Source organism: Salmo salar, chromosome ssa01 (assembly GCF_905237065.1).
Source record: "Salmo salar chromosome ssa01, Ssal_v3.1, whole genome shotgun sequence".
Taxonomy (NCBI): domain Eukaryota; kingdom Metazoa; phylum Chordata; class Actinopteri; order Salmoniformes; family Salmonidae; genus Salmo; species Salmo salar.
Window position 1 is genome coordinate 102,383,803 of NC_059442.1, and position 15,272 is coordinate 102,399,074.

Genomic DNA, 15,272 nt, shown 5'->3' on the forward strand with positions numbered 1-15,272 from the left:
GAACAGCATCCAGCGTGTACCACAAACTACTGTAACATAATCCAGAGAGAACACCATCCAGCGTGTACCACAAACTACTGTAACATAATCCAGAGAGAACAGCATCCAGCGTGTACCACAAACTACTGTAACGTAATCCAGAGAGAACAGCATCCAGCGTGTACCACAAACTACTGTAACATAATCCAGAGAGAACAGCATCCAGCGTGTACCACAAACTACTGTAACATAATCCAGAGAGAACACCATCCAGCGTGTACCACAAACTACTGTAACGTAATCCAGAGAGAACACCATCCAGCGTGTACCACAAACTGCTGTAACGTAATTCAGAGAGAACAGCATCCAGTGTGTACGTACCACAAAACTCAGAGCAACTTCAAACAAACATTTTGCAGAGGCTCAGAGAGTAGTTAGAACCAGAGTCTTGACAATGGGGGATTTGACATGTTTTTTAACATTTTTCTCTTTGGAGCTTGCAGTGAATGGAGAAAGTGGTTATAGATGAGTCTGGCCTGTTTTTTTGTGTGTGCACACACCTCTTGCAGGGCCAGCAGGACCAGTGGTATCTGCTCTGTGTAGAGTAGTCCCTGGGACATCAGAGACAGACAGGTCTTAGCATCCCTCTTCAGCTCATCATAACTGTCATCATTCTCCACCGGAGCGATCTACAAGAGGAGACAGATGAGGGTTGTTAGCATTCAGCCAGAGGATGATAGACCTCCCAGCAGTATGGTTCCTCTCAAGGTTTCTTCCTTTCTTGACCCACCCACCTTGAACAGCAGTGGTAGCAACTGGAGCTGCTCTGGAACGGCCGTGGAGAAGGAGCGTCCAGCACTGGCCATCAGCCACTTGAGTACTGGAAACACATACATAACCTTTTACATCGTATGCTCTGACGAAGGTCTTCATAACTAAACGTTTGGCATATTCAATTACTGAAATCTGCATCGTGCAGTGATCCAGTGAGCCGGGACTCTTTTCTCTTGGCTTTACACATGGGTTTATTAGCTCCATCAACTATATCCCTGACCTGTCTTCAGTAGTTTGACGAACTGGGTTAGGGGTCGTACTGGCGTTTAGTAGTTTGATGGGTTAGGGGTTGTACCTGTCTTTTGTAGTTTGATGGGTTAGGGGTCGTACCTGTCTTCAGTAGTTTGATGGGTTAGGGGTCGTACTTGTCTTCAGTAGTTTGATGGGTTAGGGGTCGTACTTGTCTTCAGTAGTTTGATGGGTTAGGGGTCGTACCTGTCTTCAGTAGTTTGATGGCCTGTGTCCTCTCGTCCTGCTCCCCCACATCGTTCTCCTCTACCACGTGGTTCTGGATCTCCTCATCCCCCTCCGTCAGGGGTTTGAGGCGCAGCAGTACTCGCTCTGTGAACTCCTTGATGCGGGGCGAGGCCGTGGGCTGGGTGTATGGCAGGTTGACGTCTATCATGAAGATGTAGGTGAGGACGCTGGAGAGAGGAAAGAGCGCGAAAGAGGAGGCAGAGGGAGATTAACACCTTTAGTTAATTCATGAATCTAGAGTTTTGTATTTAGGTCTACATTTTTGATGTATTCCTCTTTTTCGACAGTTTGCTTGTCTCTACCTCTTTCAGCACTCTCATGAATGATAAATTCAACAATTCTACCTGGTTTTACATAAAAAGCATAAGGTGATCTCTTGGCCAACCTGTTTGAAAAGTTACGGACAAATGTTTACCTGCTATGACTGACGTGTGGTTAGATACCTAGCTGAATGAACTATGACCGACGTGTGGTTAGATACCTAGCTGAATGAACTATGACTGACGTGTGGTTAGATACCTAGCTGAATGAACTATGACTGACGTGTGGTTAGATACCTAGCTGAATGAACTATGACTGACGTGTGGTTAGATACCTAGCTGAATGAACTATGACCGACGTGTGGTTAGATACCTAGCTGAATGAACTATGACTGACGTGTGGTTAGATACCTAGCTGAATGAACTATGACTGACGTGTGGTTAGATACCTAGCTGAATGAACTATGACTGACGTGTGGTTAGATACCTAGCTGAATGAACTATGACCAATGTGGCAAGTGGCAGTAAGCTGCTATGGACAACAGCATCAGCAATGAAAATGTTTGTGCAATGTGTAGGCGAGGTCCTACCTTCCGATGCGCTCACGGACGTTCTTGTAGACCTGTGTGAGTTTGGGCTCTAGGTACTGCAGCAGTCTGTGGAGCAGCTCAGGGACCCTCCACTCCTGCTGAGCCAGGCCTCCCTGCAGCACATACAGACGACTGGACAGGAGAGAGGAGAGTTACACACACACCTAACCCTCCTGCTAAGTCAGGCCTCCCTGCAGAGTACACAGAAGACTGGACAGGAGAGAACAATAAAATAATCTTTTTTTTTATTGTCTAACAAGGAGAATATTCTTCACTCACAAACATTTTACACAGACAAACAAACCAAGAAACCATCACCGACCCAGACTCCATAGCGGTGTTCGAATACCCATACTAACATACTGTATACTACATACTTAATGGGTATATACACTACATAATATTAGTTCATTTTAGTATACTGTAAACAACCAGTATCCTTTCAGTTGAGCGTACTTTGCCTGTCTACCGGAAGTTGATGCTGTGGCTATGCAACCTCGTGCTGGCTTGTTAGCATAACAAATTACTAGCCAGACCTTTTACGACTTCAGGTGTGTTCGTAAATTCAATCTGGAGTGCGTTCTGGGCGTACGTAAATTCAGAGCGTTGTCAGATTGTCCGCTAGTAAATTCAGAGTGTTTCGCTCTCGGAGCATTCAGAGCGCACACTGGACCCTCTGGCCGAGGAGTAGGGTTGAGCCAAGCGTTCGAATATACTGGCAAGTTCGACGTATTAGTACTAGCCTACTAACGTTAGGTAGCTAGCTAACATACCGGTACATAGTGCTGTAATGATATGTTGCGGTTCGTAGGGAAAGCATAGCTAACAAATTGTCAGCCAACGTAACTTATTTGAAAAGTCATTACTTCATTACATTGCTAAAAATATCTTAACATTTGTCATAATTAGTTAAAGCAATGAAATTGTATCCGCTCTCGTCGGACTTCGGCGCAAATCGGCTGCATATTCGCCGTCATTTTCTTGAAATCTGAAACCGTTGTGAAGCCACGCCCATTCTCTGAAGAATTGTATTATGGGCTCTAAAAGCACGGAAATAGTGTCCACTGCTTGTATACCTCATATTTTGGCAAATTTAGTATGACATCCGGGAACTTTTGGCACACTAACTATATCCATACTATGACCAATAAGCACACTACATACTCAATTTACATCACAAAAAGTACAGTTAGTATGAGTATTCAAACACAGCACATCTCTTCCATGCAGGACTAGTCATCTGAGCATATATGGAGCAGAATAAATACACCCTTTCACAAAAACACCAAGACACTGTCTAGGATGAGAATTAAAGGAGGCAAAGTTTTTCCTTACCAGGCATCTACGAAGGATCCCCCCTCCCCGTTGACTGGAGATTCCATCAGCATTTCAAACAACCAGTGGAGCTTCCTGGGGTCTCTGCTCTCCTGTACAACACAACCAACCTAAAGTCAAGGTCTGCTCTCCTGAACAATAACAAGGTCAAATGTCAACAGCATGGAAGCAGGAAATTAACAGGCCAGGCAAGTACTAGACAGAAGATACAGGAGGCTATTTCTCAATATCTGTCCTCAATTCTTCACTCTTCGCCTTCTTCTCAAAATGTATTGGAAGAGAAGATCCAAGTTCCCCTCCCATTCAGGCCTTCTCCTCTACTGCGTTTCGAGAAGGAAACAAGGGGAGAGGATGCAATTGGGAATAGAAGAAGTACCAATTGAGAAAGAACCTGAAAGAAATGGACTGCTGAATGAGAGGGATGGGAGGGCTAGCAGCTTACACAGGCTGTGGCGATGCAGGTGCCCCAGTCAGCGTAGGTTTCTACAGTGATGTTGTTCAGAGCTGTACGGATCAGAGGACACAGCAGCTCCCACAGACTCTCCACCTGGGAGGGGAACATAGGTCAAAGGTCAAGGACTTAACAAATATTCAACTTTTATTTATCCAACGACGACCTTGCAAATGGCAAGTGCAAATATGTAAAGCACTGATTATAAGCATGGTGTGTGACCACAGCGTATGTCTCTCTCCACTACCTTTCCATAGCTCCAATGTGTTCCTTCCTCTACCTTTCCATAGCTCCAGTGTGTTCCTTCCTCTCCTCTACTTTTCCATAGCACCAGTGTGTTCCTTCCTCTCCACTACCTTTCCATAGCTCCAGAGTGTGTTCCTTCCTCTCCTCTACCTTTCCATAGCTCCAGTGTGTTCCTTCCTCTCCACTACCTTTCCATAGCTCCAGTGTGTGTTCCTTCCTCTCCTCTACCTTTCCATAGCTCCAGTGTGTTCCTTCCTCTCCCCTACCTTTCCATAGCTCCAGAGTGTGTTCCTTCCTCTCCCCTACCTTTCCATAGCTCCAGTGTGTTCCTTCCTCTCCCCTACCTTTCCATAGCTCCAGTGTGTTCCTTCCTCTCCCCTACCTTTCCATAGCTCCAGTGTGTTCCTTCCTCTCCCCTACCTTTCCATAGCTCCAGTGTGTTCCTTCCTCTACCTTTCCATAGCTCCAGTGTGTTCCTTCCTCTCCTCTACCTTTCCATAGCTCCAGTGTGTTCCTTCCTCTCCCCTACCTTTCCATAGCTCCAGTGTGTTCCTTCCTCTCCCCTACCTTGCCATAGCTCCAGTGTGTTCCTTCCTCTCCCCTACCTTTCTCTCCCCTACCTTGCCATAGCTCCAGTGTGTTCCTTCCTCTCCCCTACCTTTCCATAGCTCCAGAGTGTGTTCCTTCCTCTCCCCTACCTTTCCATAGCTCCAGAGTGTGTTCCTTCCTCTCCCCTACCTTGCCATAGCTCCAGAGTGTGTTCCTTCCTCTCCCCTACCTTGCCATAGCTCCAGTGCTTGCTGCCTCTGATCAGTCCAGAGGTGATCTCAGCTACACAACGCTGTTTGCTCTCGTGTGTATCGGCCACCAGACGCTCCATGTGTGGTTTCAACAGGGGCAGGAAGGCATCGTTGAAGTTCCGGAACAGACCCTGAGGGATAGAGGAGAGGAGTAAAACAGAGTTAGGGAAGCCTGATTCTTAACTAGGGTTGCCATATCAGAAATCCTGGTTGGAGGATTCTGGATTTCCTGCTTATTCCGGGAAACTTCCAGACGTGTTTTCTAGAAAACTGGGGATTTTGAGTTACCAGTACAGAGTCAATGTGCAGGTGTACGAGGTAATAACTTGTCTATATACAGGGAGTACCAGCACTAAGTCGATGTGCACATGTACGAGGTAAAAACACAGCAATTTATTATTAATATTAACACATGGGATAAACAAACGTACAGTCAATAACACAATTGAAAGAAAACACAATAGAAAAATCTATATACAGTGTGTGCAAATGTAGTAAGATTAGGGCGGTAAGGCAATAAATAGGCCAGAGTGGCGAAATTATTACAATTTGCATTAACACTGGAATGATAGATGTACAGATGATGATGTGCAAGTAGAGATACTGGGGTGCAAAAAGAGCAAAAATAAATAATTTGGGGAATGAGGTAGTTGGGTGTGCTATTTACAGATGGGCAGTGTACAGGTGCAGTGATCGGTGAGCTGCTCTGACAGCTGGTGCTTAAAGTTAGTGAGGGAGATAAGTCTCCAGCTTCAGTGATTTTTGCAATTCGTTCCAGTCATTGGCAGCAGAGAATTGGAAGGAAAGGCGGCCAAAGGAGGAGTTGGCTTTGGGGTTGACCAGTGAAATATACCTGCTGGCGCGCGTGCTACGGGTGGGTGTTGCTATGGTGACCAGTCAGCTGAGATAAGGCGGGGCTTTACCTAGGAAAAACTTAGTGTCTCTCTAGTGTCTCCCCATTTGAAGAGGGGGATGACCGCGGCAGCTTTCCAATCTTTAGGGAACGCAGACGATAAGAAAGAGGTTGAACATGTTAGTAATAGGGGTTGCAACAATTGCAGCGGATAATTTTAGAAAGAGAGGGTCCAGATTGTCTAGCCCAGCTGATTTGTAGGGGTCCAGATGTTGCAGCTCTTTCAGAACATCAGCTATCTGGATTTGAGTGAAGGAGAAGCGGGGGAGGGGGGCTTGGGCAAGTTGCTGCGGGGGGTGCAGAGCTGTTGGCCGGGGTTGGGGTAGCTAGGTGGAAAGCAAGGCCAGCCGTAGAAAAATGCTTTTTGAAATTCTTGATTATCGTGGATTTATCGGCGGTGACAGTGTTTCCTAGCCTCAGTGCAGTAGGCAGCTGGGAGGTGGTGCTCTTATTCTCCATGGACTTTACAGTGTCCCAAAACTTTTTGGAATTTGTGCTACAGGATGCAAATTTCTTTGAAAAATGTGCAATAGCTTGCCTTAGCTTTCCTAACTGACTATGTATATTGGTTCCTAACTTCCCTGAAAAGTTGCATATCACGGGAGCTATTCGATGTTAATGCAGTATGCCACAGGATGTTTTTCTTCTGGTCATGGGCAGTCAAGTCTGGAGTGAACCAAGGGCTGTATCTGTTCTTAGTTCTACATTTTTTGAATGGGGCATGCTTATTTAAGATGGTGAGGAAATCACATTTAAAGAATAACCAGGCATCCTCTACTGACGGGATGAGGTCAGTATCCTTCCAGGATACCCAGGCCAGGTCGATTAGAAAGGCCTGCTACCCAAAGTGTTTTAGGGAGCATTTGACAGTGATGAGGGGTGGTCGTTTGACCACGGACCCATTACGGACGCAGGCAATGAGGCAGCGATCGCTGATATCCTGGTTGAAGACAGCAGAGGTGTATTTAGAGGGCAGGTTGGTCAGGATGATATATGAGGGTGCCTCGTGTTTACGGATTTAAGGTTGTACCTGGTAGGTTCCTTGATAATTTGTGTGAGATTGAGGGCATCTAGCTTAGATTGTAGGACGGCCGAGGTGTTAAGCATATCCCAGTTTAGGTCACCTAACAGTAAGAACTCTGAAGATAAATGAGGGTCAATCAATTCGCATATGGAGTCCAGGGCACAACTGGGGGATGAGGGGGGTCTACAGCAAGTGGCAACAGTGAGAGACTTATTTCTGGAAAGGTGGCTTTTTAGAAGTAGAAGCTCGAACTGTTTGGGCACAGACCTGGATAGCATGACAGAACTCTGCAGACTGTCTCTGCAGTAAATTGCGACCCCGCCCCCTTTGGCAGTTATATCTTGGCGGAAAATATTGTAGTTGGGGATGACAATTTCAGAATTTTTGGTGGCCTTAAGCCACGATTCAGACATGGCTAGGACATCAGGGTTGGCAGAGTGTGCTAAAGCAGTGAATAAAACAAACTTAGGGAGGAGGCTTCTGATGTTAACATGCATGAAAACAAGGCTTTTACGGTTACAGAAGTCAACAAATGATAGCGCCTGGGGAATAGGTGTGGTACTGGGGTCTACAGTGCCTGGGTTAACCTCTACATCACCAGAGGAACAGAGGAGGGGTAGGCTAAGTGTATGGCAAAAGGCTATAAGAACTGGTCGTCTAGTGCGTTGGGAACAGAGAATAAACGGAGCAGATTTCTGGCCGTGGTAGAATAGATTCAAGGCATAATGTACAGTGGAGGTAGTAAACCTAAGCGTTGAGTGACGATGAGAGAGGTTTCGTCTCCGCACGTGTGGGGGGGTGGGAGAAAAAGCTAACTAAGGCAAGGTGAGCGGGACTGAAGGCTCTACAGTGAAATAAAACAATAAGGATTAGCCAAGACAGCAGTAGACAAGGCATATTGACAGAGAGAGGCGTAAAGCAGTCACAGGTGTTGATCGGGAGAGCTAAGACAACAATGGGTAAATGGTGATGAATGGGCAGAGCGGGTCAGTTAGGTACATACAGGACCTGAGTTTGAGGCTGGGGCCAACAGATAAACGAAATTAAGTACCGTGTTATTGAAACAATCCAGGGGGCATCAGCTGTGTAGCCGAGTAATCATAGGGTCTAAAGAACAGCAATAGGTGAGTCAAGAAGCCGTTCAGTAGTCAGTACTACGCTAGGCGAGTGGGAGACACAGCGCTTAGAAAGCTAGCGGGCCGGGGGAAGATGGGTCTTCGGCGACATCGCAACGGAAAAGCCCGGTGCGACCACTTTGGCAGACCAGTCGTGATAGAGCGGTGGGTCTCCGCGTCGACAACAAAGGGTCCAGGCCAATTGGCAAATGAGGTATCGTAGCCCTAGAATTAGCTGGTATATGGGCCTAGCTCAAGGCTAACTGGTGCTTGCTTCGGGACAGAGGCATTAGCTAACAGTAGCCACTTGGTAGCAGTTAGCTAGCTGCAATGATCCTGGACCCTTTGATCCAGAGCGGCAGGAATCCGGTGATGTGGTAGGGGGAAGCCGTCTGATATTCTCTGGGTTGATATCGCGCTGTGCAGACTGGCATGTATTGTCTGAGCTAAAGCTGGCGGTGTCCGAGCTAAAAGGTGAAGACCGCTAGCCGTGGCTAACAAAGACTAGTAGCTAGTTAGCTGGCTATCTCCTGGCGCAGGTTCCAGTTAAAAGGAATAAAAATAGCAGATCCGTACCACATTGGGTGAGGCGGGTTGCAGGAAAGTATATTTAGTTTGTAGATAGAAAGTGAGATTAAAATGTAGACGAGAAAAGATTTTAAAAAACAACTGCTATTTTCATGGGATAAGACAAACATATGAACCACTGCTACGGCATCTCCGGATTAGTGTCCCACTTCTTGAAAGCGGCGGCTCTAGCCTTTACCTCAGTGCGGATGTTGCCTGTAATCCATGGCTTCTGGTTGGGATATGGACGTACGTTCACTGTGGGGACGATGTCATAGATGCACTTATTAATAAAGCTGGTGACTGATGTGGTAAACTCCTCAATGCCATCGGATGAATCCCGGAACATATTCTAGTCTGTTCTAGTGAAACAGTCCTGTAGCTTAGTATCCGCTTCATCGGACCACTTCCGTATTGGTCGCGTCACTGGTACATCCTGTTTGAGTTTTTGCTTGTAAGCAGTAATCAGGAGGATAGAGTTATGGTCGGATTTACCAAATGGAGGGCGAGGGAGAGCTTTGTATGAATTTCTGTGTGTGGAGTAAAGGTGATCTAGAGTTTATTTTCATCTAGTTGCACAAGTGACATGCTGGTAGTAAGACGGAGTTCAATTTCCCCACATTAAAATCACAGGCCAATCAGAGCGCCGCCTCTAGATGAGCATTTTCTTGTTTGCTTATGGCCTTATACAGCTCATGGTGTGTAGTCTTGGTTTGTTGTGGTAAATAGACAGCTACAAAACATTTTTTTTAATTATTTTGGTAAAAACTATGGTCTACATCTAAGGTATTAAGGTATTCTAGCAAGCAGAACCTCGAGACTTCCTTAATATTAGAGATCGCGCACCAGCTAATGTTAACAAAGAGACACACACCACCCACCGTTATGTCAGATACATTTAAAAAAAGCTGCTAGATGTATATTATCCCTGTCCTTGTTCAGCCACGACTCTGTGAAACAAAGGACATTACAGTTCTTCAGGTCCCGTTGATAGGATAGTCTCGAATGGAGCTTGTCCAGTTTGTTCTCCTGTGATTGTACATTCGCCAATAGAACGGAGTGTATAGGCGGTTTATCTAGTCGCCGACGTAGTTTCGTCAGGGTGCCCACAGATCGGCCTCTCTTACGCCGTCTCTTTCTGTTCCGAGTGTCGGTGGTCCTGCGCCACCGACTCGTTGAAGTAGAAATCTTGATCTAAATCGCTGTTCTGATGTCCAGAAGTTATTTTTCGTCAGAAACATTATGTATAAATAAAGTTAAGATCAGTGAAAAAAAGAAAAACACCCAAAATAGCAGACTTGGTCAGGAGCCTGTAAAGCGACAGCTGTCTATTGCAGCACCATTCCAACCATATTCTTAGCCTCCAAAAACTGTCTAGGTTAATCCTCAGAAGTCTTCCCTCGTTTACGTAGCTTCTATCTTTCATGCTCACCCAGTCTACTTTTGAAAAAGTCAGAGGGAAGCAAGGAGACCATTTGAAGAGAGAACAAGGTATTAGTGAGGGATCAGGAAAGACCTTTGAGATTGGGTGAGTCTTAAATCCTGATCTGTGTCTCCCTCACCTTGAAAAGGCAGAACCTGCGGGGACTGAACTTGTCCTTGCCCTTGCGGTCCTCCAGAGAGAGGAACTCAATCAGCTGGTTGATGAACCCTGGGTCTGAGAAGTGGTCGTAGATTATCTGCTCTCGCTGGAGAGGGAAGAAACAAAACAGTTATAACAGTGGACCTGAGATATCACCTTTTACAGCAGAGGATGTTAAATACATTTTCCAAGAGTGAGAGAACGCATTCTGATTCTCTACCCTTCAGCCAGAAGTGTGCAGTTATCACTCCCGCTCATGCATTTCAAAAGCATTGGAAGCGTGCATGGCTGGAGGGAGTTACCACCATATTCCTTACACTAATAAATTCATCTTACATCCATGAGGGGGAGTGTAGGAGTGCACACTTCGGGACAAGGGTAGAGCATCGGACTGTGGCCATTGTGTGTGTGCGCGTGTCATCTCCTCACCTCTGTCATCTCCTCCCTGGTCAGTCCTTGTTTGGGCTGCTCCTCAGAAGGAGCGTACATCATGAGTTTCTGTGGCCAGCTGAAGTATCCCCAGTGGGTCTTCTCTACAAACGTACAGCCTTCCCAGTCCTGCTGGGTACGAGGCAGACTGCTACTGTTATACTGGAGCCACTGGTTATCAGGCCTGTCTCCTGCTATCAGACCAGCCAGCTCTTTCATACCACCTGGTAGAGAGGGAAGAGGAGGAGGAATGAGACAGGGAAGAGATGACCATAAGGTTACTGTTATACTGGAGCCACTGGTTACCAGGCCTGTCCCCTGCAATCAGACCACTTGGTAGAGAGGGAGAGGTGGTGAGATAAACTGTATGTATCTGTTACAGGGTTCTCACAAGCAGTGGCAAGTCAAATTCAAGGACTTAAGTACTTTTTAAAGCACTAATATGTATCTTTAGGATCATCAATTTGTAGTAGTTCATATTATGTGATTGTTTCTAGTCACCACCAGATGGCAGTATATTGCAACAACCTCAAAACTACCTAACAAGTTCACGCAATAATACGTTGTTTCACTTACTACATACATGAGTGGTAAGTCAGCACTAATGATGATTTAATTTGAGTAGTGATGAGCATAGTTTTGGGATATGCCTACTGGTGAACACACATTTCCTATTTACAATACTACACAATTCCAGCTTAATGACTGTGCTTTTATTCGGCATTTGGGAATCTATTATTTAATAGCTACAAAAAAGCTTCTCGCTTTAGACTAGCAGCTTTAGTGTCCCCGGTCAGGAGTAGAGCAGGTGGGCTGTGTGAAGAAAACGGCACATGAATGAGAACCAGAATGGCAGGAGCACGGCTGCCACTTGATAAAGCAGAAGGGACCTGTGAAGCTCTTGAGGTTGTTGCAGTGGAAAAGGTCACAATGTTGAACAGGCACCAGCGCAGAATGACGCGTTGTCATCCCCCTTCATGTGGCTCTTCAGGGCCGATTCACCCAATGTCAAAGTTTGACAATTTTTTTGCACCTTACAAGGAGTGGGTTGGTGGGGTCCAGTGATGTAGTGGTAAAAAAAGGTGAGTAAACTACACTGAACAGAAATACCAACACAACATATAAAGTGTTGGTCCAATGTTTCATGAGCTGAAATAAAAGATCCCAGCATTGTTTCATACGCACAAAAGGCAGGATTGAATCTACATTTGCCATTTTAGCTGTCAATGTGACGTTTGTCGGCGCCTAATCAGTCAGTTCTGTACCTGCCTGGCTGAGTGGCATTGTGGGTGGGATGAGCGAGCCCGCCTGGCAAACACAGCGCCAAACACGTGGGGAAATAAAAAACTCGGTAGTCTGCCTGGAAATGAATTTGCAAGACCAATACATTTTTCTAATATTTTTCATAAATATATTTTAAAATGATCTGTTCTCACCTCATTTTAATTCAAGTACTTTTCAAGTACCAACAAAATTCAAGTACTTTAAGCACCTTGTGCGAACCCTGCTGTTTTAAATCAGACCTGGGGTCAAATAGTATTTTTCTTTCAAATGCTTTGATTGAGCCTGCCTGGAGTGCCAGGTGGACAAGGTTTGCAATTTTGTGACTATTCCTTTGGTTCCACAGTGCCAGAGCAAACAGAATCAACACAGCTTGAAACAAATATTAATTAAACCCAGGTAAAAGGACTGGTGAGGAGACAATGTGCAGGTTACTTACAGAGCGTGTTGGGGCTGACTGGTACTTTTTTGTGTGGCCTCTTGAGTTGCTTCATGATCCCTGCCACGGCTGATATCGCCACCTAGTGGGGAAATAAATAAATGTATAAAGATGTTTCTCTTAGTGAAATACCATAATGATGAGATGAGAATATGAATGCATGTATGAAGATAAATACAATTGTGTGAAACTTTGTTGACTGCTGCCATCTTGAAGAAATCTCTTTTACTTTATCTCAATCTATTGAATGAAACTGAACGCATGACTGGGTGTCTGAGTGATTCTACGCGTGTATGGACAGAGTGTATGGACAGAGTGTATGGACAGAGTGTATGGACAGAGTGTATGGACAGAGTGTATGGACAGAGTGGTTGATGTGGCAGTGCCCACCTTGCGGACCAGGAGGGAGTCATGGTTGAGGCTCTTGACGAAGAAAAGGACAGCGGGGGAGGGGAGGGGGTGGTCGTCCCTCAGTAACAGAGACATGAAGCCAATGGCAATGTGCTCAAACTTCCAGGGCCTGCAACATAAAGCAGGTGTGTTCAGGTGTAAAACTTTTTGAAAACAGAGGTACTGCCTGAAGTCGTCCAATAAGAACAGACATTTTGGTATTTAGTGGAATGTTAAATGTTGCAGATGGAAATTTAAGAAATACAGCCGACAGGATTCACATATTATAACGTCAGTCATCGAGACGAGGCGAAGCTACACGCTTCAGTCATCGAGACGAGGCGAAGCTACACGCTTCAGTCATCGAGACGAGGCGAAGCTACACGCTTCAGTCATCGGGACGAGGCGAAGCTACACGCTTCAGTCATCGAGACGAGGCGAAGCTACACGCTTCAGTCATCGGGACGAGGCGAAGCTACACGCTTCAGTCATCGAGACGAGGCAAAGCTACACGCTTCAGTCATCGGGATGAGGCAAAGCTACACGCTTCAGTCATCGGGATGAGGCGAAGCTACACGTTTCAGTCATCGGGATGAGGTGAACCTACATGTTTCAGTCATTGGGATGAGGTGAACCTACATGTTTCAGTCATTGAAACGAGGTGAAGCTACATGTTTCTGTCATTGAAACAAGGTGAACCTACATGTTTCTATCATTGAAACAAGGTGAACCTACATGTTTCTATCATTGAAACGAGGTGAACCTACATGTTTCTGTCATTGAAACAAGGTGAACCTACATGTTTCTATCATTGAAACAAGGTGAACCTACATGTTTCTATCATTGAAACGAGGTGAACCTACATGTTTCTGTCATTGAAACAAGGTGAACCTACATGTTTCTGTCATTGAAACGAGGTGAACCTACATGTTTCAGTCATTGAAACGAGGTGAACCTACATGTTTATGTAATTGGGATGAGGTGAACCTACATGTTTCAGTCATTGAAACGAGGTGAACCTACATGTTTCAGTCATTGAAACGAGGTGAACCTACATGTTTCTGTCATTGAGGCGGTCCAGAAGTTCACCAACCAGCTTGTCATATTTCCTGAGGGAGACAGCACAGTGGTAGTTTGGAAAGTGTGTGGACATTATACTGTAGACATAACTGAAGGATTAGTTTAACAATGGGAACTGGTAGACCTTTGCTAGTATAATAATACACCAATACAAATGCAAGTTGAAGATTTTGTGCACAGTCCAACAACAGTATTGTAGTGTTTATTCATTAGCAGTGTCCAGCACTCTTCTTGCTGTCTGATATAAAATAGATATGTACTCACTGTTCAGAGTCTAAGTTCTTCTCCACCTGCTTCCTGAGGCCCTCTGCTTCTTCATGGTCTGAGGGGACAGGTTCCGGGGGCAGAGGAACACCAGAGGTCTGGAGCTGCACCGCCACCGCACGGCATTCTGATGGGATCTACATTACAGTTCAGAGGTTTAATCATATATGATTATACATGTTATATAGGACGAGGTCTGGAGAGCAGTAATGATGTCATTACTTTCAGATCAAGTTGACACGACGTCATTACTTTCAGTTTACAATCAGATCAAGTTGACATGGTGTCATTAAAAACCAGATGGTTGTAACGATAATTTTGACCAATGGAAAGGCAGGAAGAGACTCTTACAGCGAAGTCTATGCCGATGGTCTCATACTGGCGGTGAATCTTGTCAGCGAGGTCGTCGAACAAGCGGACGATGGAGGGCTTCTCCAGGGACATAGCTGAGCTGAGTCCTGAGCGGACGATGGCAGGCCAGGTCAGGGTGATGCAGTCCCAGTCGTGCAGGTTAGCAAGGCACACCCCACTGTGGTTCCCCAAGAGACAGTATAAGGCACCCTAGAGAGGGAGAGAGCGAGGGGAGAGAGAGAGAGAGAGAGAGCGAGGGGAGAGAGAGAGAGAGAGAGAGAAGCGAGGGGAGAGAGAGCGAGCGAGCGAGCGAGGAGAGAGAAAGCGAGCGAGGCGGAGAAAGCGAGTGGAGAAAGGGAGCGGCGAGCGGAGAAAAGCAGCGAAGAGAAAGCGAGCGGCGAGAAAGCGGAAAAGCGGCGAAGAAAGCGACAGCGGAGAAAGCGAAGAGAAAGCGAGAAGCGAAGAGAAAGCAGCGGAGAAAGCAGCAGCAGAGAGAAAAGGAGAAGAAAGCGAGCGAAGAGAAAGCGACGGAGAAAGCGAAAGCAGCAGCAGCGAGAAAGCAGCGGAGAGAGAAGAAAGCGGCAGCGGAGAAAGCGAGCAGCGAGAGAAGAAGAAAGCGAGCGGCGAGAGAGAGAAGAAAGCGAGCGAGAGAAAGCAGCGCGAAGAGAGAAAGCGAGAAGGAAAGCAAGAAGGAAAAGCGGCGAAGAGAGAGAAAGCGAGCGAGAAGAGAGAAAGCGGCGAGAGAGAGAAAGCGGCGGGGAGAAGAAAGCGAGCGGAGAGAAGAAAGCAGCGAGAAGGAGAAGCAGCGGAAGAAAGCAGCGACGAGAGAAGAAAGCGAGCGAAGGAGAAAAGCAGCGGAGAGAAG

The 15,272-nt window shown here is 46.1% G+C and overlaps 1 protein-coding gene across 2 annotated transcripts in view; it reads right to left on the bottom strand.

The window, feature by feature from the left end:
- LOC106611227 (proteasome activator complex subunit 4B) overlaps positions 1-15,272 on the bottom strand; it is an 89,408-nt gene that overhangs the window by 12,776 nt on the left and 61,360 nt on the right. For both annotated transcript variants that reach the window (XM_014211221.2, XM_045724975.1), the window contains 14 exons: positions 14,408-14,617; positions 14,057-14,193; positions 13,768-13,821; positions 12,713-12,842; positions 12,323-12,404; positions 10,603-10,826; positions 10,154-10,279; positions 4,951-5,103; positions 3,918-4,022; positions 3,476-3,567; positions 2,141-2,272; positions 1,249-1,457; positions 774-859; positions 540-668 (listed from right to left, as the gene is read on the bottom strand). In XM_014211221.2, the coding sequence (XP_014066696.2) occupies positions 540-668; positions 774-859; positions 1,249-1,457; positions 2,141-2,272; positions 3,476-3,567; positions 3,918-4,022; positions 4,951-5,103; positions 10,154-10,279; positions 10,603-10,826; positions 12,323-12,404; positions 12,713-12,842; positions 13,768-13,821; positions 14,057-14,193; positions 14,408-14,617 (1,869 nt within the window). The remainder of the gene's footprint in view (positions 1-539; positions 669-773; positions 860-1,248; positions 1,458-2,140; positions 2,273-3,475; positions 3,568-3,917; positions 4,023-4,950; positions 5,104-10,153; positions 10,280-10,602; positions 10,827-12,322; positions 12,405-12,712; positions 12,843-13,767; positions 13,822-14,056; positions 14,194-14,407; positions 14,618-15,272) is intronic.